Raw genomic sequence first — 25,099 nt, forward strand, 5'->3', positions numbered from 1 at the left:
ATTATCAAACCTGAGGAGGGGGGCACGGGAACCTGCGATATGTAGCCAAGCTGGACAGAAGTGTAGGAGACCTGGGGACCCACGACTTGCAACCAGTGTCTGAAGTGGGTACAGGCCTATGGGACTGAGACCTTACCTCCTGAGGTCTGCACGCTGATTCCAGGTGGCGTCAGAGCGGCCTTAAATCGCAGGGCACCAGTGTAGGACCGCCGTGAATTGACTAGTGTGAAGAACCCTCACATCTGGTGTCAGAAGTGTTCTCTGTGTAAAGAAAAAGCTTTCCTTTCAGCCTGCAAGCCCAAGGGCCTGGCTCCTGCTCCCACTCTCCCCGCTCCCAAGCTTCGGCCACACCCGCTGCTTTTTCTTTGGGGCTGGCACGTTCCCTCTTCCTCCTAAAGATCTCACCTCATAAGGGGCACTTCCTCATCCCTCTCTTCCCCCATTCAGTTCTGCAGAACTTGACTGGTTCCTCAGGGATGACTGGAGTATTGCCACACCCCTCAGACCCTTCCAGGATTTGCGGAAGGGATTAATGAGGGAGGGAACCAAATATACTAGGTTCATCAAACATCTGCAGGGCTTTCGTACGAAGGACTATCTTGGCGGTTTCCAGAAAGGAAAATTTGGACAAGAGAGACACGATGGAAGGGAGACACTTCTGCTAAATCTCAGGTAAGAAACAGTAAGAATCATTGGTGTCCACGCATCCGGATGGCAGCTGATCAGAGCTGGGCATTTCCAGGTAAAGGTCACGTGGCAACGCTGTCGAGATGAACAGTGCTGCTCCGTTAGGAGGCAGGGCCAAGTCACCTCCAGCCCCACCAGGTATACAACTCTGTTCTACGATTCTCATGGATTCCACAGAAGTCACAGAGGCAGCAGTAGCCAAGTGAACTCCCTAGGGAGAAGCCACACCATTTTGCTTCTTGCACATCCACAAAGACGACAGCTCTTACAGCCAGATCTGCCTCCCACCGAACACCAAAAATGGAAGGTGGGAAAGGCCTTCAAGGGAAGTGCAGGAAAGCCTGCGTTATATTAAGACAGAATTCAGACCGGCAGCTACCAGTATTTAGACTTTATTTCATTTTATTAAAAGTTAAAACTACAGAACAAAAACTGAATGTACAAGATGACGGGGAAATGCCTAAGAGGAGAAAACAGATTAACACGACAAGGATGACGGTCAGCCCGGCTACACCAGAGCGATCCCTGTGGCCGTTACAGAGGCCAAAGGTGCTGGCCCCAGGTTGCACGCCCTGCTGCCCACACATCCTCTCTACTCACAGAAGCCCAGAGAAACCTGCAGGACTGGTTTCAGAAAAACACTAGGAATACCTTCAACGTGCTCTTTGGCACAAGTGGCAGAAGCACCCAGGACAGGAACTCACACCAAGAGGCAACAACAGTCCTCATGACACCCTCATACTCTCAGTCACATAAAACAGACCACAGTACTCTGGAAACGAGCGACTATGATCCATGGAACGAAGTGGAGACAAACCTCCGGGAGCCAGTGGGCCATCGAGCAGCTCAGAGAGGAACACTGGCGAAGCGTGCCCACCCACAACGGCGCGAAAAGCAGAAAGTAGAGCCCACGAAACAAACACCCCTGTCCCCAGCCCAGCCTGAGCCCAGGAGACTGGGGGTGATGCTGGACAGTTCAGCCGCGAGTGCCGGCACTCCCCCGAGTCCCTCGGCGGTCAGCTCTGTGCCCCCCAGGCAGTGTGAGGGCAGCACCGGTCTGCTTGCCTGGCTGGCGTCTCAACAGCCTCCTGCACTGGCCCCGGGCCTCAGAACTGCTGAAGGATCATCTTCCGTTTCAGGTCATGGCTGAACCTGTTCATCCTAAAGAGCTCGCTGTCATAAAAAGCAGACAGGTTGTGGATATTGATCTGACGAGCCTAAAAAGAGAAAACGTCAGAGTGAGCCATGGGCATCAACTTCTGCTCGTCTGCAGCACAGCCTTCGGTCCTGGCGCAGTTTCTAAGGCCCGTTCCTGGCCGGGGGCGGGGGGGGGGGGGGTGACAGTCAAGTGGAGCAGAGGCGACTGGGCCAGGGTCTGGAGCCAGACACAGGGCTTGGAGTCTCAGCTCTGCCGGTGGCCTGTGAGCGGGGACCAGCTCCTCAGTCACTTAGCCGCACTGTGCCCATCTCGTCTGTAAGAGGCGATGACGGCCTCATCACCTTGTTTCACCACGCTCAAGAGCGAAAGCGCATGGTGCTCAGCATGCCACGGACACTCAATAAATGGCTCCCATCCAAGGCCTGCCCACCTTAATGAGGAGACAAGGACTTCTTGCCCCCAAAGGTGATGGACAGCCCCCCAGGAAGCAGCCTCGCCCTTCCTCCCCTCTGTGCCCATACCTTGTCCACCAAGTCCTTCTCGGGAACTTCGATCGTGTCCTGCTGGGCCCCAAAGCGGTTGCGCTGGTATGTCACCTGCTCTGCCACCAACTGCTTCAGTATGAACAGCAGGAGCTCGTTGTTGTCTCGCCGGAAGGAGAGGTAGCGTGCGAAAGTCTGCGGAGAACAGCCGAAGTCCAGTGATGCCCTTCCCTACCAGGACCCTCGAGACCACTACGGGATGACCAGCCTCCACTTCTAACACACTCCTGTCACGACCTGCCAGAGCAGCCGGGAAGGACAGCAAAGCTCTGGTCTGGGCCAGAGCCTTGGGATGCCCACCGTGGCCGCCTGTGATGAGCAGCACCCCCTGCCCCTGCAGGCCACGTTCCCACGGGCCCTCGCCGCAGCTCCCACCCACCTTCCTCATGCTGCGCATGACGCTGAACTTCTGTGTGTCGATGAAGCTCTCCAGCATCACGCGGATGGCCATGCTGACGTCATCCTCTATCACGTAGTCGCGCAGGTGGATGCGCGCGTGGGCCTCTGCCATGCGGATCATGGACTCGATGTGCCGCACCGTGATGGGGATGCTGCCTGTCGCCTGCAGCGGGGAGACAGAGGCGAGGAAAATGGAGAAGTGGCACGGCTGGTGGCTCCTGTGGCAGAAGTCGATGGAGCCACTGGGTGAACTCACACCTCCCACCCTTCTCGAAGCGTGCTGGGAGCCCCCATGGATGCCGGATGCTTGTGGCCCGCCCCTATCTCGCCTGCACCTTCTCTCCTACCAGCTCACTCGTGTGCCACCCCCACCCCAAGTTCGCGATGTTTCTGGCCAGCTGTACTGGCTTCTGCCAGGTGGTAAGTACTGCACATTCCCGTGCTACGTGAGAGAATATAGCCGTCTCTATAAAGACTAAGTTGAATGTTCACCAAAGACCTAACAAAAAGGTAAAAAAGAAAGAAACACAGCAGCTGTCACCTTGACGAGGTAGGTGAGACCCACCAGTCTACATGAATTCTGCATTCCAGCAGCACACAGGCCGCCTCTAAATTCCACTCCGCTACGAAAGAACTAACACTCGCTCAGATCGTGCGTTCATTTGGGGGAGATTCACACAAAGTCAGCCTGGAACTTGACCAGTGGCCAACACTCCAGAGACCCGGGGCCCCATACCATGCAGACGGACACATTCACACTCCATCTGCAATAGAATGGCTACGGTATCTACATAGCAGTTCTTAGAGGAAAGTCACACTGGCACTTCTGAGGTGAACCACACAGCTGAGGAAGCATCTGCCGTGCTTCCCTCTCTGCAGCCCACCCCCCGCCCCCCCGCCCTGACCCTGGGCGCTCACCATGGACTCTTTCCTCAGATCACTGTACATCTGGGCCACCTTGTCCTGGTCCATCTGGTTGAGCTTCGGGTGGACCCTCTCCTTGGCATAGATGATGTACTTCTTCAGGACCTCCTGCGGCAGGGGCTCCACACCGTACGTGTTGGGCATGGCGGGCTCCTGGGTGCCACCGCTGCCCGGCTCCTCCTCCTTGTTGTTGGGGTGGTGTCTGATATGGCTGCCAACCACAAAACGGGCCAGCATCTCATCCTAAGGCGAGACAGGAGAGGCCAGGCCGCAGGATGAGTCTCGTGACCTGGCCCGGGGTAGGTCAGCTCACCAGAAGTGAAAGCCGCATGTGGCTCGGGAATGACACTCTCGCAACGGTGCCATCCTACATCTGCTGTGGCCACGTGGCAGTGGGTGCCGGGGATGACCAGTGCATGTGACAGAATTCCACACGGAGCTTGCCTCCTAGTGAGGGGAGAGGGAACACACACGGTTTCCGAGATACCCGGAGAGTAACATGCCTGAGATTGAAGCCCGAGGAGATCCCTCCAGCTGAGGCCGCCAGAGCACCACAGCTGTGCGGCAATCTAGGAAGAACACTCCAGAAAGAGAGCCGAGCATGCTGACAACACAAAGCCTGGAGTCCGCAGGGGAGGGAGAGAGGGCAGTGTGGCTGGGGTGGACGAAGCAAAGGGCACGAGGAGGAGACAGGTCCACAGGAGTCCTTGTAGGGCCAGCGGATTCTCTGCTAGTTACACTAGAAGCTGACAGCAAGTTAAGAAAAGGCATGATGCATCCACCTTATGCTTCCAGAAGATGGGCCAGCTTCCATCTTCCATCTTGGGAGCAGAAGCCAAGAGACCCACCACCAGACATGGCAGCTTCGGGTCAGAGCAAGAGAAGCCGGCACCTGGATTGCAGCAGGGATGCAGGAGAAGCAGGTGGGTGCAGTTGGTGGGGCCAGCAGGGCCTAGTGACAGAGTGGGGACCACGTCGGCTGGGCGGTGGGCACAGGCCAGTGAAGGAAAGAAACCAAGGCTGACTCCCTGACAAACACCACGGTCTGAATGGTGTCCCTTTCCTTGCACCTAGTACAACTGGGCTCTGATCCTCACTCAAGGTCCCTGCAGCTTGCTGCACGGGGCCCGAGACATGGGGCTATGTACCTGGACTGGGTCCACCGTGTCCCTCACCACACACAGGATGTCGAAGCGGGAAATGATGGGCTCCGTGAGGTCCACGTTTTCTGAGAAGGTGAGCGAGGGGTCATAGCGGCCTCCTGTAACACAAAGGCACCTCTCCATCAGGGCTCATGCTCCCCCGGATCTGCTCATCTCCTGAGCAGAGAGTTCTTGCCAGCCCCAAGTCGCTTCAGACAAAACAGAAAGACGACCTTGGAAGAGGATGAACACTCAGTGCCTGCAACTGTCAGGCATGCTTGACAAGACGTTGAGGTCTTTCCCTGAGCCCTTCCCTGACATAGCCTTTTCATCGAATGTGTAACCATCTCCCAGCAGGAAAAAACCTAGAATAAGTGGGCGGGGTGCCTGGGCTCTCACCTCCGTGCTGGCTGGGACCAACAATCAACTCGATTCCAGTGGAGACAATGCACTAAATTCTTGTCTTCTAAGGAAAATGTCCAAAACTGGTTCTGAGAACACAGCCCAACAAAAGACTCCACGTCCTGCTTCCACGCCACCCCCTCCCCCCAGCAAGAACCAAAGAGAGGAAGGTTTACTGATGCTCAGTTCCTTCCTTCCTCGGACCCTGGGACTGGCCGAGGGAGGCTGCAGGCTCCTATTTCCGAGGCAGGACCTCTCCGGGTCTTGCCTCCCTGGGGCAGAGCCCCAACCCCCATGGCTGTCGTGCCTGGCGTACCTATGGGGTTGGCCGCGGCAATGATCGTGCAGCGAGCCTGCAGGGAGGTGACGATGCCAGCCTTGGAGATGGAGATGCTCTGCTGCTCCATGGCCTCGTGGATGCTGGTTCTGTCCTGGTCATTCATCTGCAAAAGTCCAACTGCATGATGCTTTGCCCCGACTGCTATCCCACGAACACTTGTTCCCCCACTCGGGGCTAAGCCAACACCTCCCCAGTACCATCACCATGTGGCCCAGGGGCCCACCTTGTCAAATTCATCGATGAGACACACTCCTCGGTCAGCCAGAACCAGGGCTCCAGCCTCTAAGGTCCACTCCCTGCTGACAGGGTGTCGCTGGACATATGCTGTGAGGCCCACGGCTGAAGCCCCCTGGCCAGTGGTAAAGATGGCACGGCTAGACACTTTCTCGACGTATTTGAGGAACTGAGACTTGGCTGTGCCGGGATCTCCACACAAGAGCACGTTGATGTCACCTCGCACCTTGTGCTTACCCCCTGGAGGCAGGGACAGAGGTGGGGATGTAAAAGGGGAGAGGGGTGCGAGATGTAGCTGGGTTATCGCGAATTTCTCAGCCTGCTTATGCGAAGCACATTCTTTTAGAAAGGGACGTGATACCCTAGGGCTAGCAATCCCACTTCTGAGGACTGGACCCAGAGAAATGGGTGCACAGGGACGCCTGTATAACGCTCTCAGTCAATGTTAAGCGACTGGAGGCAATGCAAATGTTCTCCACCCGGGACGCTAAGCTACGGAGGCCACAACACAGTCACGGGAGAATAAACCAGCTCAGTGGGCACCAACACAAACCTGCTACTGGGCAGAAAAGGTAAGGCAAGTATTTTACACAACCACTAACACACGCTACGGGAAATTACTACGTTTGTAAACAGAGACATATACACACATGCCACTAAATTCTTCTGGTTTTTGTAGATGTATGCATGTAAGTCTATGTGAACGGCCATGCAAAGGTCTGTTAGGGCACACACCACACTAATCAGAGGAAAGACCACAAACAGGACCGGCTTAGAAACTGGGTGATTGGCTGGCTGTCAGTTAAGTGCCTGGCTCTTGGTTTCGTGGGTCTGAGCCCTGAGTTGGGCTGGGCTGTGCACGTACAGTGCGGAGCCTACATGGGATTCTAAGATAAATAAACTTGAAAGAAAGAAAGAAAGAAAGAAAGAAAGAAAGAAAGAAAGAAAGAAAGAAAAAGAAAGAAAGGAAGGAAGGAAGGAAGGAAGGAAGGAAGGAAGGAAGAAAGAAACATGGTCAGCAGTGACTTTAACCTTTCTGTGACTTCTAACAATTTAAGAAGAAAATATCAAAACATATTCATGTATTATTATTTTTTAAATGTTTGTTTTTGAGAGAGAATGTGCACATGTGTGCACAGGGGAAGGGCAGAGAGAGAGGAAGACACAGAATCCGAAGCAGACTCTGTGCAAACAGCACACAGCCTAATGCAGGGCTCAAACTCATGAACCGCGAGATCATGACCTGAGCCAGTCGGACGCTTAAGTGACTGAGCCACCCAGGCGCCCCCGTGTTATTTTTATAGTTAAAACCACCCAAAGAGCCACGGCCATGGACTACGCTCCGCCTACAACGACCAAGCCATACATGGTCTGGCCATCTGTTAATATGTGCTTTCTCCCCAGGCGCCCAGCCTTTAAATGCAGAGTCCTGCCTTGTCTAATACCCACAATGCTGGCTCCTACGGACACCCGTGCAGAGGAAAGGTGGGTGGCACCCAAGCGCCACTCACCTGGGTTTTTAGGCTCCCCTCCAAACAGAGCCAGCGCCAGGCCTCTCTTGATGTCTTCGTGTCCATAGATGGAAGGAGCAATACTGGCGAAGATCTGCAAGGAAGGAAAAGAGCCAATGAGAACGGCACCTGCGCTCTGCGTCTGGGCCAAGCTGACACACACAGCAGGTCCCCCCCACGCTCCAGTCTCAGGGAACGGGGACACCTCCAGCCCCCAAATGCCCACACCATGGTGCCCGGGTGGCTCAGTCAGTTGAGAGTCCGACTCCTGATTTGGGCTCAGGTCATGATCCCAGGGTCATAGGATCGAGCCCCACGTCGTGCTCCGTGCTGAGTGTGGAGCCTGCATAAGATTCTCTCTGCCCCTCCCTCTGCCCCTCTGCCCAATGTGTGCACATGCTATCTAAAAAACAAAAAATAAATAAAACATCCTAAGATTTGAAACGACATCAAATAAAGATAATACCAGAGACATCAAAGAAATGTCTTGCCAGCAGGAAGGAATTTCCACCTCCACCTGCATGCCTTTACTGTTCTCGACATGCCTTCTGAACTGAGGAGCTCTGCACAAGCACTGCACACCCTTCCCTCCTTACAGGTCACACCAAGGCAGCCGGCAGTGCATCGGCCCCAGGGGGAAAGGAGGCACTGGAGCAGGAAAATCAGTGCTGAAAATCCTGAGGGAGACCCACCGGGCTGGATCCTGCCTGCTCCACCGGCCAGAATTGCTCCCTCTGGACTCCCCAGAAGGTGGAGTGAAGGTGGGAGAAATCCAATTCTCAGAGCTGGAGCTAGGGGTCAGCAGTTTATCCCAGGCACAGCTGCTTTCCCCTGCTGCCAGAGGACAGTGTGACCAGCAGGTCCTTCCGGAAAGAGGATCTGCCAGCACCACTGGCACTGTGCCAGAAATGCCGCCTGCTGTGATTTTACGCAGTAAGTTAGGAGCGGAAGTCGGTTCCACGTGTACGCTTTTGCTGGTTCTTTCCTTGGCCCTAACATTTCCCGCAAGACCTAGCCCAAGGAGAGGACATAGAGCGTTAACCGGTGAACGGTAGTCCAGGCCTGGTGCGTGTGAGAGGCTGCCATCTCTAAATACCATTTCCCACTGAGAGAAAATTATACATCCCACAGGGCTATTTGGAGAAACGGCAGTGTCTTACAAGAGAAAGAAGAAAGCCATCACAGACAACTGGGGTCACGAGAACACCACTCAGGAGCCAATACAACAGGCTTCATACTGACCACTAGAGGGACACGCTGGGCATCACCTGGAGCCTCAATAACACAGATATTCGTTAATTTGTAATGACATTCAGTGGTCACCCCGAGAGGGGACCATTGCTTATTTTGAAAACTGGTAAACAAAGGGAAAGAATCAAGCACCCTCCTGCTTTTCCTACTGGACCTTAACCCAGGGACAGTCCAAAAATTAACAGAGAGAAGCTTCTCTACATAGAAGCATTCCAGAAAATGAATGAAGAAGGATTTGGAATTAGAAGACCATCATTTTGCAACCCCTGATGAATGCATGGGTTTAGCCAAGGATCGTCAGTGGCTAATGTCACAGAGAGGCAAGGCACGTGTCCCCGGTGGGAACACAGGCCCCTGATGCAGTCTTACCGTGCCACCCCCCGCCCCCACACCAAAAGAAGAAAAAACCATCAACCTGGAGACTGGGTAAGCCTGCGCAGCTCAGTGACAATTCACAGAAAGCGGGTGGCCCAGGAACATGTTCAACAAGGGCACAATCAGCAACACCAGACTGTGGAAAATTTAGCAGGCAGACGACCCAAATTTTTCCACAAACAAATTGCAAGAGGGCACCTGGGTGGCTTAGTTGGTTAAGCGTCTGACTTTGGCTCAGGTCATGGTCTCGTGGTTCTTGAGTTTGAGTCCCACATCAGGCTCTCTGCTCTCATCACAGAGCCTGCTTCGTATCCCCTGTTCCTCTCTCTGTCCCTCCCCAACTCATTCTCTCCCTCTCTCAAATAAATAAGTAAAACCTTAAAAAAACTTGCAAGAAAAGAGGAGATGGAGAGGGGAGCTAAAAAGATTGAGACTTAAGAGATTAATCCGTCACAACGTGGGGGCCTTCCCTGGGGATCAAGTCCAGGAAACTTGTAAAAAAAAGAAAAAAGTAGGATAATCAGGGAAATGTGGAGACCAACCAAATACTTGGTATTACAGAACTGCGAATTAGTTTTTAAAGTGTGGCTGCAGAGTTGGGGTTAGGTTCAGCAGAGAGGGCCTGTCAGAGATCCTTGGTTGCAGATGCTGTGTCGGAAAGTGGCCTCACAGTAATGAGTGGGCCCGAGGGGACACAAGGCTGGCATGACTGCAGCCACCAGTGGAGCCGGGGGAAGGACATGTGGGGCTCACTGTGCCGCTCCACGCCTACATCCAGAAGTTTGTGTGGTAAAGTTTTAATTGTCGGGTCAGGACTTGTGCTTGGGCGTGCACAGAACTCACCGTAAGCCAGCATGCACACAGGCGTCCTCCCCCAGCTGCAGTAACTGACGGAGAGGGAGCAGAGAGCTGTCCCTGGAGCGCGGGCTCAGACCACACTGCCCAATGGGGATCCTGCCTCTGCCATTAGCAGCTGTGCAGCGTGGAGGCTTATTTAATCCGTGCCTCAGTTTACTCACCAATAAGACAGGTACACGTGACACCTCCACTATAGGACTGTTGTTGCTACCTGGAAACTACCTAGAGAGCGTCAAGTAGGTGCTTCCTGCTCAGTGTGCACGATTCTGCCACGAAACCCTCACTTGTGCCGGGAGTGTCAGGAGACACGATCTGCCATGGATGTCTCCTCCTCCTGTGCATCCTGTGGCTGTGCCAAGGCCACTTGTCCCTGACCTCTCTTTACCCAGACCGTTTCTCAGGGCTGTTCCCGTATGAAGTGCCCCTGCGTGGATGAGGTAATGTCTCCGTCCAGCACCAAGAGCAGCAGGCCCCCTTCCTGCCTGCTATGCACCAGTTTCCCAGGCTCAGCTCCCCTCCTGCAAAGCACCCACTGCATCCAGATGGGCCTCCTGTAGACTAGAGGGCAAGGAAGCAACCATGCTAAAGCCCACACTGTCCTGTTGCTGACCTAGCTGGTCTGAGCGAGTAACAGGCAACCTTAATGGCTGGTAAGAAGGGTGAGACTAAACCCAGACCTGCCGAGGAAGGACACGCTTCCCGTGAAGTATTCCATTTAAACCTCATGATCCTGGGGCCTCCATGTCACAAAGGAGGAAACAAACCGAGGCTCTGGGCAGACAACTGTCTGTTCCTAAATGAGATAGGCAGGACCTGACCCCAGATTCCTCTGAATCTGAAGCTCATGCTATTAACTCTCAATACGCACTGTTCCCGCTCCCCATGCAGAATACCCCGCCAAAAAGAGGAGACAAGCCCCCAACTGCACCGCGACTGTGAACACGAGACGATGCTTATCTTCCTACGGTTCTTTATGCCTTTGGGACACCCATCCACGTTTTGTACAAGTAGTCTAACTTCTGTACGGACGTGCAGTAACAGCTCCCTGCTGAGCACACAACAGTGGAACATTTGTGTGTGCACATCTATGTAATCTTTGTAACAACTCTGCCTGCGGATCCTACTACCCAGATGCAAGCAGCCCATCTGATCACACCAAGGGTTGGGCTGAAATCCAAACTAAAGAGGCTGGCTGCACACCGATGCTCCCATTAGTTCTTTGCAATCTAAGTGTTAGGCGTGAACTGCATCCCTTGATATGTCGGTAGAAATATCTATCACGGACGAGGGCCCACAAAATCAAATGCCCTGGGTTTTCGCACACTCGAGTTATTCAGGCTGCAGAGAACAGAGAAGCGGGTAGCTGGGGCAGACAGCAGGGAGCACGCCCTGTCTGCAAGGCAGCTGCCGCTTGGCTCCCGTCTGTCACTGCTGGAGAGCAACACAGACCTAGCACTGATGGATGCTTGGATGGCTTCTGGATCTTTAGGTGAAAACTCTTGGACTCCTAAGGATGATAACTCATTCAAAAATAAATGCAAACTAAAAAGAAAAGGAAACACAGAACCACATACCAACTGAACAAAACCTGCTGGCAGGCAGCATGTGGCCCACAGGCTACCAATTTGCAAACCTCTGGCTTCGATAGTTCAAAGGAGCCCCACCATTTTTGGATCCTGCCTGTCATCCATTCTTTCAGTTTGTTCCCCAAAACTTGAGTGCAGTTTCTGTCTTTGAACAAGTTATTGGTGAAAACATCCACCCTGACACTGGACTAAAGATGGGGCCAGTACAGATCAACCCTCCCTGGTATCATCTGGTCTTCCTTTACCCATGGGGGCTCAGAAAGGGGTCCCACAGAGATGTCATCCTCTCTAGAAGAATCCCCTTCAGGGGCGCCTGGGTGGCTCAGTCAGTTAAGCATCCAACTTCGGCTCAGGTCATGATCTTATGCATCGGGCTCTGTGCTGACAGCTCAGAGGCTGGAGCCTGCTTCAGATTCTGTGTCTCCCTCTCCCTCTGCCCCTCCCCTGCTCATGCTCTGTCTCTCAATAAATAAACATTAAAAAAAAAAAATTAAAAGAAAAAAAAAAAAGAATCCCCTCTAGATCCTTCTAAAGGACCTCTCTTTAGGAGTGCCTGGGTAGCTCAGTCAGTTGAGCGTCCGACTCTTGATTTCAGTTCAGGTCATGACCCCGGGTCATGGGACCAAGCCCCAAGCCCCACGTTGGTCTCTGCACTGGGTGTGGAGCCTGCCTCAGTGTCCGTCTGTGTGTCTCTCTCTCACCCTCCAACCGCGCTCTAAAAATACAAATAAATAAATAAATAAAGGATCTCTCTTTAGAAGTCACCCTCTCCAACGCTGGGAGAGTCACCATGTAAGCATGCAGGTGTAACTGAAACTGAGCAGTCAGTACACTGACAGCCCACACGTGTGCACCTGAAGAAGTTAGCTACACAGACAAGGAGGCAGACGAAACAGCAGCTACCAAGGCCCAGAAGTGCGGCACAGCTTTCTATGCTAGGACAACTACGAGCAGTTCTGGAAGTCTGGGGCACAGGGCACGCGTGGGGACCGCCTCGTCCGAAGCCTTGGGTAAGTCAACTACATCCTGTCTCCCACGCTCTCATCTGCTGCCGTCCTCGTCTCCTTGACAAAGCGGGAGAGCGGCAAGAACTGAAGCAGAGAAAAAGAGGGGTGCTGGCAAAGTGTCCTAGAAGCACGGGGCTCCCATGGCAGGTCAGGCGCACATGAACACGGCTGATGTGTGCCAGGCCACCCAGAGGGAAGGCCTGGTTCTCTGTTCCTGGAGAAACTGGCTCAGATACTCACGAAGAGTCTGAAAACATGTCCACTGCATTAGCACTCATTTTCCTCTGGGAAGCGTGGGAACCAAAGAATCATGGGTTGTAACCATCTTCCCATGGTACCGATTTTGTGAGAAGATCCTGTTCCATTGTTTTCTTTCTTATTATTGGGGATCCTGATTAACTATGAGACCCATGAGGGCCAGGACTGTGCCAGACTTCCCACCAAGATCCTAGACTGTGGCCATAAAAGGCATCCAAGGACTGAGTGTGCTGACAGAATGAGGTTCTTGTCGTCCAAGGCTGGGAAAGCACCCGCCTCCTGGTGGTACCCCAAATCCTAGTGGCCCAGGTGGAGGTGACAGAGGTGTGTCACATGTGGCCCTACCCTCAAGGGAAGGATCCCATTTGTTAAACAAGCCAAATGGAAGCTGCACTGAACCAAGGGTCTGGCTCTGCAGAAGAGCAGAGGCAAAAAGAAGGCTACGCTGTTCTGCGTTAAACGCTGAACAGGAAGAGAAAACGAGAAAAAGATGGAGGACAGCCGTGAGCTTGAGGAGAACACTTCCCAACCTGGGAGCCAAGCGATACCTGAGCAGGTGAAACATACATCCCAGCTCCCCAACCTTCAGTGACAACATCCACAATTAAAACAAAGAAGCCCCGAAACCATGCTGGGGTTGAGTCCTTCCTAGAGAAACCACTGTGGGGCGCACTCCCCCCACCCCCCATGCAGCACCTGTTTCAGCTTTGAGCCCAAGCTCCACTCCATCCACTGACTCCTCACCACAGCCCCATCCCACGCGAATAGCGGTACAGTCCCCCCCATCAAGGCAAGTTTTCCGAACTGACGCCAGGAAGGGAGCCCAGACTCCAGGACCCGGGGAATCAAGACCGTGATTCTGGGGCAGTGGGCCCCCAGCCTCCTCTGGGGGCATGGCAATCCCACCCGGCCTTCCACCTGCCTTCTCCCCGATCTGCTGGTCCTTGGAGAGGCTGGTGATCATCTTCACATCTTCGTCTGTCAGTTCCCCCACGGCGACCTTGTTGTCCTTCTTGGCCACGTGATTGGCTAAGATGACAGTGGCAAACACGGGGAAGCCGTTGGCCGTGTTGAGGGAGCCATCGTAGTTGTTGTGGTAGATGCCAGTCAGCTCCTGGGAGAAGAGAGCCAAGCCAGAGGGCCAGCCCTAGGTCAGACCCAGGGGCGCGTCCTCCTTCCCAAGTCATCCCCAAGTCCTCCACGCCGGGCACTGAGACAAGTAACCCAGACGACCAAAGCAAAACTAACTCCTACATTCCAACCCGCCAGCCTTTACAAGGACCGAGGGGTCTTCCTCTCAGCGATAGAAGAACCAGCCTCAGCCGACGCCCCCGCTGCCGGCAACCCTCTCCAACCCTCTCCAACCCTCTCCAACCCTCTCTACACCACAGATGCTCACGCTGATTTCCCTAGCAACTCGGCTCCCTCCGCGCCTGCTCCAGGCCACTTACTATCTCATCTCCTGGCTTGCAGCTGTCCACCAGATCGGCGAGGAGGATCGCGTCCTTGGAGCGGGGCAGCCGGCCGGCCGCCACTTTGCCGGGACTCTCCTGAATTCGAATGCGCTGGTAGTTCTGATACACGGTCTGTGTGGGGCAAACACAAGGTCACAGGAGCCTGTCTCTGCATGGCCAACCTTGCACCCCTCCAAACACTGACTTATTATGCCAACCGACCTTGGCCACGGCCCCATGAGGAGGGAAAACAGACATGGTTCTTCCTTCTACCAACTCACTAGAAAACGGAGAGTGAAAGACAGCAGGGAATGAGCCTGCTGTGACCAACATATGAGTGGACGGTCCCCACCCCTGCCACCACCCCTGTGGATGCCTCCCTACTGTGAGACAGTCAAGCACCTGCTAAATGCTATGTAACCCAGCCCTTGTGCACATGGATGCTGGAACCAGGCTGCCCCGGTTCAAATCTTAGCTCCATGGCTTAGGCTGTGTGATCCTTTGGCAAGTGATGTCCCCTCTCTATGCATTTTCTGCAGAATGGGGATGCTAATGCTCTGAGTGCAACCTCATGGTTAAATCACGCCATATGTTAAAAACACATCAATGCCAACCAAGACGGTGAGCTCCACTAACCGTTGGCCCTACTGCCAAACGTCACAGGCTAATGTCGTGCTGTGCAATGCAACATCCATTATTTCACTGTCTAGCAAACAGGCCACAAAATACAGCCTTTGGAAGCACACAGTCTGGATCAAAATCCGGAGTTCAAATCCTTTGGACCTCTTCCTAGCTGGGTGACCTAGGGGTCAGTAATACCACCTGCCTCAAAGGGTGTGAAATCACACATCACCCACCACTCAGTACCTTGCAAGTACTCCAGAAGCTTCAACTATAATTACTACTTGTTTAGAAGCAGAGCCTGTAACTCTGCTCCTGTGTACAAGACTTCTCAAGAAGCTTCTGTGAAGGTGGACTCTTAAGGAGGATAAGCTAAGGGGCGTCTGGGTGGCTCAGTCGGTTGAGCGTCTGACTTCGGCTCAGGTTGTGATCTCACTGCTGTCAGCACAGAGCCCACTTTGGATCCTCTGCCCCCCTCCCCCGGCCCCTTCCCTGCTCACACTCTCGCTCTCAAAAATAAATAAACGTTAAAAAAAAAAAAAAAAAAAGATGAGCTAAGCAGGCAATCTGGGCGTCCCCTAAAAGTACTGTGATGACCCCCACTCTACAGATGAAGTCATTCAAGTACAAAGGCAAACAGCCCAGAGACTTTCAGCAGGACCTCCTGAATATGGCACAGCAGTGTCTGAGGCAGTCACCATCTAGAGGCCCCCAGTGGGAGACTGTCAGAGAGGTAGGTACCAGGGTCGTCAAGGGGAAGCCCCATGTGGGTGAGGGACGGGAAAGCAGGTGCCTTGCTAAGGGTGCAGCCAGGTAAGAGTGAGCCCAATTTTCCAGAGCTTCTCATTTTTTTAAAGAAAGCCATCAACTCTGATGTTTTAAATAAAATTATCTGCTTAAAATATTGGCTTAAATTCTCAAAAAACTCCTGGGCCAAACTAAACAGACTAGCCAGATAGATCTGGTTCACCTCAGGGTGCGGCCATACACACTTCCATCCTGCACAGACAGGAAGAGCAGCCAACAGTGGGCACAGGACGGTCTCTCACCTCTTCCATGTTGACTTCAAAGGGGCCAGCTGACTGGCACTCGGGGCAGGAGCCCGGCTTCACCTCCTGGTTCTGAGACTGACAGAAGGGCCCCAGCACAAAGTTACACTTGTTGCAGTTGTACTTGACCATGCTGAGCTGGGGCAGGACACCGGTGCAGCTGGTCACCACCCCACTGGTGCGGATCAGCTGGTTGAGGTGCAGCTGCCTGCAGACACAAGAGCAAGAATATCAGAGTCCTGGAGGCCAGATGCGTGACCCATGCCCTGCAGAGGTCAGGGCTTAAGTAGGTGGATCCAGAAAACCCAGGGTCATCCCATCGCGCCCCAGTGGCAGAGCGCAGGGGGTGAGGACTCTCTCCTCGGCTGAAGCCAGCCTGCCCACACCTCCGTGGCCCTGCTGGAGCTCCCCCGAACGAAGCCACAGCTGGGTGCTAAGGACCCGGACCCTGAGGCTTGCCCTGCCCTCGGCTCACCTGAGCGAGCGCAGCTCCTCTACCAGAGGCAGGTGGGAGATGCGCACATGGATGTGGCTGGCGATGCGGTCGTACTTGGGGTACATGGCCAGCACAACCTCCAGGGCAGCCTCATCAAAGATCTGCAGCAGCTCTGCAGGTGCCTCAGGCAGGAAGTAGGCCAGGACGTGCTCCCGGGCCGCCAGGTCCTCGTAGTTCACCACCAGGCTTTCGCGGTTCTCTGGAGGCAGGAAAAAGAGACTAAGCGCAGAGCTCAGCCGCGGACACAGCAGGCACTTTCCGTCTCACTGCGCAGGGAAGAAGGCCTGCCCACCCAAATCCTTGGCTTAGGGCTGGCAACCCCAGCCCTGACTTCTAAGCCTGCCCTGCTTTAGCTATGTGACTCAGGCAAGTGACACACCCTGAGCCTCGGCTTCCCAAACTGTAAAATGCAGATGTCACACAGCATAGCGCAAAATTACATCAAGTGAAATGCACAGGGTGATGTTTACAGGAGCGTTGCAAACTCAAAATGCCTAAGAGGGCCACGAAGGAAACCTGTGAGTAAACTGTGTCAAATACAAAACAAAAGGGGGTGGAGTGGACAGCAGGGAACCAAGATCTGCGTGCCTTTTATTTTATTTTTCTTTTTAATTTTTTTTATAATGTTTTTATTTATTTTTGCGACAGAGAGAGACAGCATGAGCAGGGGAGGGGCAGAGAGAGAGGGAGACACAGAATCAGAAGCAGGCTCCAGGCTGTGAGCTGTCAGCACAGAGCCCGATGCGGGGCCGAACCCACAGACTGTGAGATCATGACCTGAGCCGAAGTCGGACACCCAACCGACTGAGCCACCCAGGCGCCCCTGCGTGCCTCCTTTTAAATGTAATTCCGGCCACACGGAAACATGCTACTTTCTGACTGAACTAGTAATCCAGACTTTTACATGAAACCGGCCGCCTATTAAGTACTCAAAAAACATTTCTGTGGTCCAGCTGGTGTCCCTGGACAGCCAGTGAGCATCCTAGTGCAGACACGCATTTTGTATTCGCCTAAAAGACAGACATCTCCAGCTTCAGGTGGTAGCTCCTGTCTAGCTACGGGCAAGTTACCCAGTATTCCCCACACTTCCCACCCCTATTAAATGTGCCGTTAGAGGCCCATGCAAATGGCCTGCTGCAGGAGAACTCTGAAAGGCGGATCGAGTGAGCGGAGGGGCCGCAGGGATGCTCGGAAGCCACACCTTTGCACATGTCGCTGATGCGCTCCTTGAAGACGTTGTGGCCATGGCCGTCCACATGGGTGCGCAGGAAGTTCTTAAAGCGGTGGTGGATCTCCAGGCGTGGGCCTGCCATGCTCACCCACTCACGCACAGAGTGGCCCTTGAGGTCCTCCAGGTTCTCAATGCTCTCGATCATGTCCTCGTCCTCCTCACCCTCCTCTGTGGCCCGCTCCACCTGGCGGCGCTTCCGGGAGGGACGCTCCTCGTCCTCCTCGTCGCTGTCTGGGGGCCAAAGGGATACCCTCAATTGAGGCCTTCCCCAGAACTGCTTTTCCCAGCTCCCCTAGGCTCTGGAAGCTAGGACCAGCCTTGCATGCACCCTTGGAGGTTGCAGACCTTCGAACCTACCGTACAGGAGCCCACGGCGCATGCGGCCCAGGCCCCGGCCAGCCTCTCGGTCACGCTGCCTCATGGCCCGCTCCGCTGCCTCCCTCTGACTGGCCGTCAGCTCCTCTACGTCCTCATCGTCCAGGGCCAGTCCCTCGGCCTCGTAGGCATCCAGCTCTGGGATGGCACGATAGTCCCTGAGAGAGCCCCGGAATGGACCCTGTTAGTTATCAAGACCGAAACAAACCCCCCCCCACCCCCAGAAGTGGGCTTGCTCCAGAAGGCTCAGGAGCCCCAGGCTGGGCAGGCCAGAAGAAATCTTGGTCTGTGTATACAACGGACTATATTTCAGTCTTCAAAAGGAAAAACAGTCTGACATGCTAAACATGGGTGAATCTTTTTTATGTTTTTTTATGTTTATTTTTGAGAGAGAGACAGAGACAGAGCACAAGTGGGGAAGGGGCAGAGAGAGAGGGAGACACAGAATCTGAAGCGGGCTCCAGGCTCCAAGCTGTCAGCACAGTCTCCCACAGACTGTGAGTCATGACCTGAGCTGAAGTCAGACACTAACAAACTGAGCCACCCAGGCGCCCCTAAACATGGGTGAATCTTGAGGACAAATATGCTCAGGGAAATAAGCCAATCCCCAAAGGGCAAATTCTGCAGGATTCAGTTTGGAAGGATGAAAAAGTTCTGGAGATGGGTGGCAGAGATGGTGACACAACAGTGTGAGCATACTTGATGCCACTGGATTGAACACTTAAAGAGGGTGAATTTAACCACAATAAAAAAAGGGGACAGATCTCCAGACAGCTTTGAGCATCCCGAAAGAAACAGGAACTGAAGGAACCCCAAAACCTTCAGGCAGCCAACCCCAGCCCCCCAACAAGGCAGAAATTTTCCCCACACCTTCCTCCTCCCAGACAATGCCGCCCCAAGCCCCTGGAAGTTCTGGAAGGGTCATCTATTGACATCTGCCAAACCAGCTTCTCTGAAACGTTCACACACTGGCTCAACCGTCTCAGCTACCCTTAAGATCTTCAAGGACTCATTTTCCAGTCACCTACCAGATATTTGAAGAGGGAATGTTGCCTGAACAAAGAACCCATGAGAGTGAAGCACAGCTTTCCTCCCTACAATTCTGGGAGGTAGACACCATTATTCCATTTGAAAGATGAGGAAATTGGATTACGGGGGTAATGGGGCTTTTGCCAAAAGTCGCTCAGCAGAGTTGGGTGTCAAAATACATCCAACCACAAACTGCAGGCTCATTCTCAGATACCATACTGCACTCCGCCCCCCCCACCCCCACCCCAGACCATCGTGGAATTCTCCCTTTTTTTTTCAAAGTAGTGATTGGAGGAACTGCACCCCCCCTTTCTTTTTCTTTGCAGTAAACTCAGAATTAGTAATTCCACACTGCTGATGCCAGAAACAGATCCCAGAGCCAGGTACATTTCTGGGCTGATCCATTGCCAAATGCTTAAATGTTTTCAGTTAAATGGTATTTGTCTAGTTCTTTGAGAATTTTAAGTCACATGAGATATCCTCTGTCCTCCGTGAAATTCTAATTGGTCCATATTAAAACTAAGGAACTGAACATAATCAAAATTAAAAGCTTTTGTGCCTCAAAAGACACCATTAAGAAATGGTTAAGAAAAAAAAGCCAGATTGAGAAGACAATACTGGCAAACTGCGTATCTGATAAAGGACCTGCATCCAGAATAAATTTTAAAAACTTACAACTCTGGCACAAAACAGACACTCAGATCAATGGAACCAAATAGAGAACCCAGAAATGGACCCACAAACGTATGGCCACCTAATCTTTGACAAAGCAGGAAGGAATATCCAATGGAATAAAGATAGTCTCTTCAGCAAGTGGTGCTGGGAAAACTGGACAGCGACATGCAGAAAAATGAACCTGGACCACTTTCTTACACCATACACAAAACTAAACTCAAAATGGATGAAAGACCTAAATGTGAGACAGGAAGCCATCAAAATCCTAGAGGAGAATGCAGGCAAAAACCTCTTTGATCATGGCCGCAGCAACTTCTTACTCAACATGTCTCTGGAGGCAAGGGAAACAAAAGCAAAAACGAACTACTGGGACCTCATCAAAATAAAAACCTTCTGCACAGAGAAGAAAACAATCAGCAAAACTAAAAGGCAACCGACAAAATGGGAGAAGATATTTGCAAACGACATATCAGATAAAGGGTTAGTATCCAAAAATCTATAAAGAACTTATCAAACTCAACACCCAAAAAACAAATAATCCAATGAAGAAATGGGCAAAAGACAGGAACAGACACTTCTCCAAAGAAGACATCCAGATGGCCAACCGACACATGAAAAAATGCTCAACATCACTCATGATCAGGGAAATACATATCAAAACCACAAAGAGATAACACCTCACACCTGTCAGAAAGGCTAACATTAACAACTCAGGCAGCAACAGATGTTGGCAAGGATGCGGAGAAAGGGGAACACTCTCGCACTGTCGGTGGGAATGCAAACTGGTGTAGCCATTCTGGAGAAGAGTATGGAGGTTTCTTAAAAAGTTAAAAATAGTGGGGCGCCTGGGTGGCGCAGTCGGCTAAGCGTCCGACTTCAGCCAGGTCACGATCTCGCAGTCCGTGAGTTCGAGCCCCGCCTCAGGCTCTGGGCTGATGGCTCAGAGCCTGGAGCCTGTTTCCAATTCTGTGTCTCCCTCTCTCTCTGCCCCTCCCCCGTTCATGCTCTGTCTCTCTCTGTCCCAAAAATAAATAAACGCTGAAAAAAAAAATTAAAAAAAAAAAAAAAGTTAAAAATAGAACTACCCCACATCCAGCAATTGTACTACTAAGCATTTACCCAGAAGATACAAAAATACAGAATTGAAGGGGTACCTGCACCCTGATGTTTATAGCAGCACTATGACCAATAACCCAACTATGCAAAGAGCCCAAATGTCCATTGACTGATGAATGGATAAAGATGTGGGGTGTGTGTGTATATATGCATACACACACACACACACACACACACACACACACACACACTGGAATGTCACTCAGCGATCAAAAAGAATAAAATCTTGGGGTGCCTGGGTGGCTCAGTCAGTTAAGCGTCCAACTTTGGCTGAGGTCATGATCTCACGGTTCATGGGTTCGAGCCCCGCGTCGGGCTCTGTGCTGACAGCTTAGAGCCTGGAGCCTGTTTCAGATTCTGTGTCTCCCTCTCTCTCTGTCCCTCCCCCATTTGTGCTCTGTCTCCCTCTGTCTCAAAAATAAACATTAAAAACAAAAAATTAAAAAAAAAAAGAATGAAATCTTGCCATTTGCTACAATGTGGATGGAGCTAAAGTAAATTATGCTAAGCAAAATTAGTCAGAGAAAGGTAAGTACCATATGATTTCATTCATATGTGGAATTTAAGAAACAGAACAGATGAACATATGGCAAGGGGATTTTAAAAAAGGAGAGGGAAACAAACCATAAGAGACTCTTAATGATCAAGAACAAACTGAGGGTTGACGAGGGACGTGGGTGAGAGAGGGGCTAGATGGGTGATGGGTATTAAGGAGGGAGGGCACTTGTTAGGATGAATACTAGGTATTGTATATAAGTAACGAATCACTGAATTCTCCTCCTGAAACCGATATTGCACTGTATGTTAACCAGTATTAAAAAAAAAAAAGATTAACCAGAGTTCCCGTATGAGCTAGCAATTCCGTCCCTAGATATATGCCAAAGAGAATGGAAAACATATGTTCACATAAAAAATTCAGAACATCTGTCCAAAGACTCCCAATTCCTTCCACAGTGTGACACGCACGGCACAATAGTCTCATCATCTAGGGTAATGATGCTTAAAGCAAAGATCTGAAAGGTCCAGAGAGCCCTCGCAAGTCCCCCAGGTGGCTCACAAAGGGCACTTTCCATGGATTATAGGATGGCCTGTACAGTGCTCTCAAACACACCACATTTGGAACCCCTGAGTCAGAGTAAAAGAAGGTCCCAAAGGGGGCACCTGGGTGGCTCAGTCGGTTGAGCGTCCGACTTCGGCTCAGGTCATGATCTCGCAGAAGGTGAGTTCGAGCCCCACGTCGGGCTCTGTGCTGACAGCTCGGAGCCTGGAGCCTGACTGGGATTCTGTGTCTCCCCTTCTCTCTGCCCCTCCCATGCTCATCCTCTCTGTTTCTCAATAATAGGTAAACATTAAAAAAAATATTTAAATAAAAAAAAAATCTTGATTCATCAGGCACCCCCGCACAGTTTCAGTTGCAGAAAAGAAGCGGCAAAAAACAAGTTGCAGAAAAACACTCAGCTGCCTCCTCTTCCTGTTGTTCCAAGTCACCCTTGGAACATCCCTTGGCATCCTTGACGTGGTCCACCACATTAGAGACCCCGTGCATCCCCTGGGATGCACATCTTATGGAGCTGAGGCTCGCCCAGGCCTTAGAGCCCAGATGAAGATACAGCAAGTTACACGGACCTATGCTGTGGCTCCATGAACCTGTCTCCCCCTAGACCCTGCCATCAAGGTGCACTCACAGACAAGGATACTCTGATTCATCTGCTACCCCTGCACCCAAAGCAAGGTCACTGGACACACCCCACGAGCTCTCCACAAAAACCATCTGCTGAGTGCCTGGCCTTGAATGAAAATACCTCTCCATGCCATCTCCGATAAGCTCCTCTCCATCTTCTTCCTCTTCATCCAGGGGTCCTTCTGTACCTAGAAGTCCCTCAGACTCATCCTCAAAAGGGGGAAGATCACGACCAGGGCTGGAGGTCAGGGCATCGGTGCGACGGGAGCTTCGCCCAGGGCTGGAAGTGAGAGGATCGTTTCGCAGCCGCCGGGCTGGGCTGGATGCCACAGTGTAGGACTCAGATGATTCCTGCAATGGAGGACCGAGAACTCGTGAGGGCTGACTTAGCTTCCCATAAGGCAGCCCTCTCTACCTGTGACCCTGTGCCCCCGACACTCCAAACCCTGTCAGGCTCAAAACTTTGCCCTTAGATGTTCCCTCTGCCTGGAATGCTTGCTCTCCAGTGAGCTGAGCCAATGGCTTCTGAGCACACAGGAAGCAGCTCAAGTATCACTCAAACACTGCAGCCACTCACTCCCATTTCCCTTCTCCAGGACCAGTCACTAAGCACACCTCATTTGTTTATATACCTGTTTCTCTACTCCCTCTGCCTTCCTCTCCTGTAAGCCCGCCTTCCCACCCATGAAAGCACCCACAATATGCAAGACACTGCGATAGGAAACACAATACAAGAGTGACTGAAACCTCAGAGATCTGGAACGTACAGACTGGTGGAGAGAAGACAATAAATAAGACAAACGGACAAAAAATACCACAATACGTGCACGAAGATGGCGGGACCGTGTCTGTCTTGTGTACACCCAGAGCCAGGCATAGAGAGGGTGCCCCACAAGCATGTACGCGGTGGGTGAATGATAGTGGCCGGGTGGGCCACTTAGCTCGGGTTAAGGAATTCCGAGCTCCCAGCTTGGCGCGGGGCCCGCTGGCTTTGCAAATCCCGCAAGAGACGAGTACAAGGGAGAAATCAGCTCCCGACCCGAGCCCAGGGACCCAACCTCATCCGGAGGCCCCTACCCGGCCGGACCGAGCGCGGCGAAAAGAGCCTGAGAACCACAAGCGCGCAGCCCCTCGCCCCAGTTCCCGGAGCGCGCCCGCACCGCCCGCGCCCCTGGCCCCAGGCAGACGTGCCGGGTCGCGGGGACCACCCGTCGCCCCCCAGGCCCGCTCCCCTCCGCACGGCAAACGCGCGCTCACCGCCATGGTAGCGCCTCGCTCCCCGCCGCCGCTCCGGCAACAACCAGTTTTCGCGCGAAAAGCGGCTCACGTGACCCGCCCGAGCCCGGGAAGCGTCCGAAAGAACACAGCGTCGTGACGTAGGCCTTATCTGCGTGCGCGGGGGGCGGGCCAGAGGAGGAGGCCCCGCCCTCGCCTCCGAGGCCCCTCCCCTGCCCGGCCTTCCCGCAGCCGTTCTCAGCGCTTCGACCAGCAGAGGTGTGGGAGCTGGAGCTGCGGGTGGGGGCAATGAAGACCAGCGCCACCTGCTGCCTGCGCGACCTTCGCCACCCTGTGGACATTTTACAGATGGGGCAACCGAGGCTCAGAGAGCCCTGTTTCCCGAGGTCTTATGAACAGAAAGTCTGTTTCAGCTACTCCAAAAGCCCTCAGGCCGAATTCTTCAAGCACCAAAACAGCTCCAGGATTGTAGGAGGGCACATTTGGTGTTCTAGTAAGTTATTTTGACTGAGGGAAGCAAAGATACCGAGATGTTCCAGATACAAAGAACGACAACTGTAAATATATAAGAGAGCACGGCGCAGCGGGGATCTCTAGGCATTTCTGTAGTTTCGGTTAAACAGCTTGCGATGCCCAGGAAAGGAGAATCCCTCAGGCTGCTCCTGGGTGGTGGTGGATTGAACCAAACTGGAGACCGTTGCTGCTGCCCTCTCTCCAGTTACAGGCAGCTAGCTCAAGCTAGGGCAGGTCCCTTGGTGAGCGCGGCAGTGAGGAAGCATCTCTGGATGGATCGCAGCGTAGGTGCAGGAGGGATGATGAGGACTGGAAATATGCCAGAGATACTTAGAAGAGAGAATCTATCAGCATTGGGTATTGAGGACAGGCAAAAGGGAGGCATCCCGGATGGCACCAGGATTCTGGCTTAGGAGACTAGGTGGATGATGGCACCACCTCTGAGATGGGGAGCTCAGAGGGAAGACAAATTTGGGGGCAAAGAGGATGTTTGTTTCTGGCTGTGTTGAACATGGGCCCTGAGTGGAGATTTCCAGGAGGTCATCCAATGCTCGGGTCTGGACCTGGAGAGGGAGTTTGGGCCTCAGCTGTAGATTGTCTTGAGAGTGGTTGGACAATCCAGAGAGTGAGCGCAGTGAGAAGACCCAGGCCTGGGACCTGGGAAACACTGACAGTTAGGAGGCACCAACAAAGGACTCTGGGCAGGAGATGGGATGCTGGGAGCTGCTGGGGAAAAGCCAGGGAAGAGATGGTGGATGGGACTGTATTAGTTATCTATCGCCTTATAGCAAATTATCCTGGAATCCAGCAGCTTAAAGCAATGACCGTGTCTAGGGGTCTGGGATCTGGCTGTGGCTTAGCTGGGTGTCTCTGCCTCAAGATCTCTCACAGTGCTGCTGTCAAGGTGCTGGTGGGGGCCTCAGTCTCCTCAGAAAGGCTCAGCTTGGG

At 52.8% G+C, this 25,099-nt stretch overlaps 1 protein-coding gene across 1 annotated transcript; it reads right to left on the bottom strand.

Annotated features, from left to right (window-relative positions):
• Window positions 1–1,071: 1,071 nt before the first annotated feature.
• Window positions 1,072–23,719, bottom strand: MCM2 (minichromosome maintenance complex component 2). Its single transcript, XM_047097029.1, has 16 exons — window positions 23,660–23,719; window positions 22,524–22,753; window positions 17,884–18,059; window positions 17,497–17,757; window positions 16,275–16,494; window positions 15,800–16,007; window positions 14,127–14,261; window positions 13,598–13,789; window positions 7,341–7,434; window positions 5,819–6,069; window positions 5,572–5,698; window positions 4,860–4,972; window positions 3,706–3,954; window positions 2,768–2,950; window positions 2,368–2,523; window positions 1,072–1,904 (listed from the first exon to the last, which is right to left on the bottom strand). Exons 1-16 carry the CDS (start codon window positions 23,663–23,665, stop codon window positions 1,794–1,796), a joined length of 2,712 nt encoding a protein of 903 aa, XP_046952985.1. The 5' UTR covers window positions 23,666–23,719; the 3' UTR covers window positions 1,072–1,793.
• Between the last annotated feature and the right edge of the window lie 1,380 nt (window positions 23,720–25,099).

The sequence above is a fragment of the Lynx rufus genome, unplaced genomic scaffold, assembly GCF_022079265.1.
Source record: "Lynx rufus isolate CCGP_SWC_20201006 ecotype Redwood Valley unplaced genomic scaffold, mLynRuf1.p SCAF_4, whole genome shotgun sequence".
Taxonomy (NCBI): Eukaryota; Metazoa; Chordata; class Mammalia; order Carnivora; family Felidae; genus Lynx; species Lynx rufus.

What these genes read in the sequence shown, in the direction of transcription:
- MCM2 (XM_047097029.1), bottom strand. An exon ending in GCAAGCCAGGAGATGAGATA is followed by an intron (nt 13,790 to 14,126) that starts GTAAGTGGCCTG and finishes CTCTTCTCCCAG; the next exon opens with GAGCTGACTGGCATCTACCA. An exon ending in AGGGGAGCCTAAAAACCCAG is followed by an intron (nt 6,070 to 7,340) that starts GTGAGTGGCGCT and finishes CCCTGCCTCCAG; the next exon opens with GGGGTAAGCACAAGGTGCGA.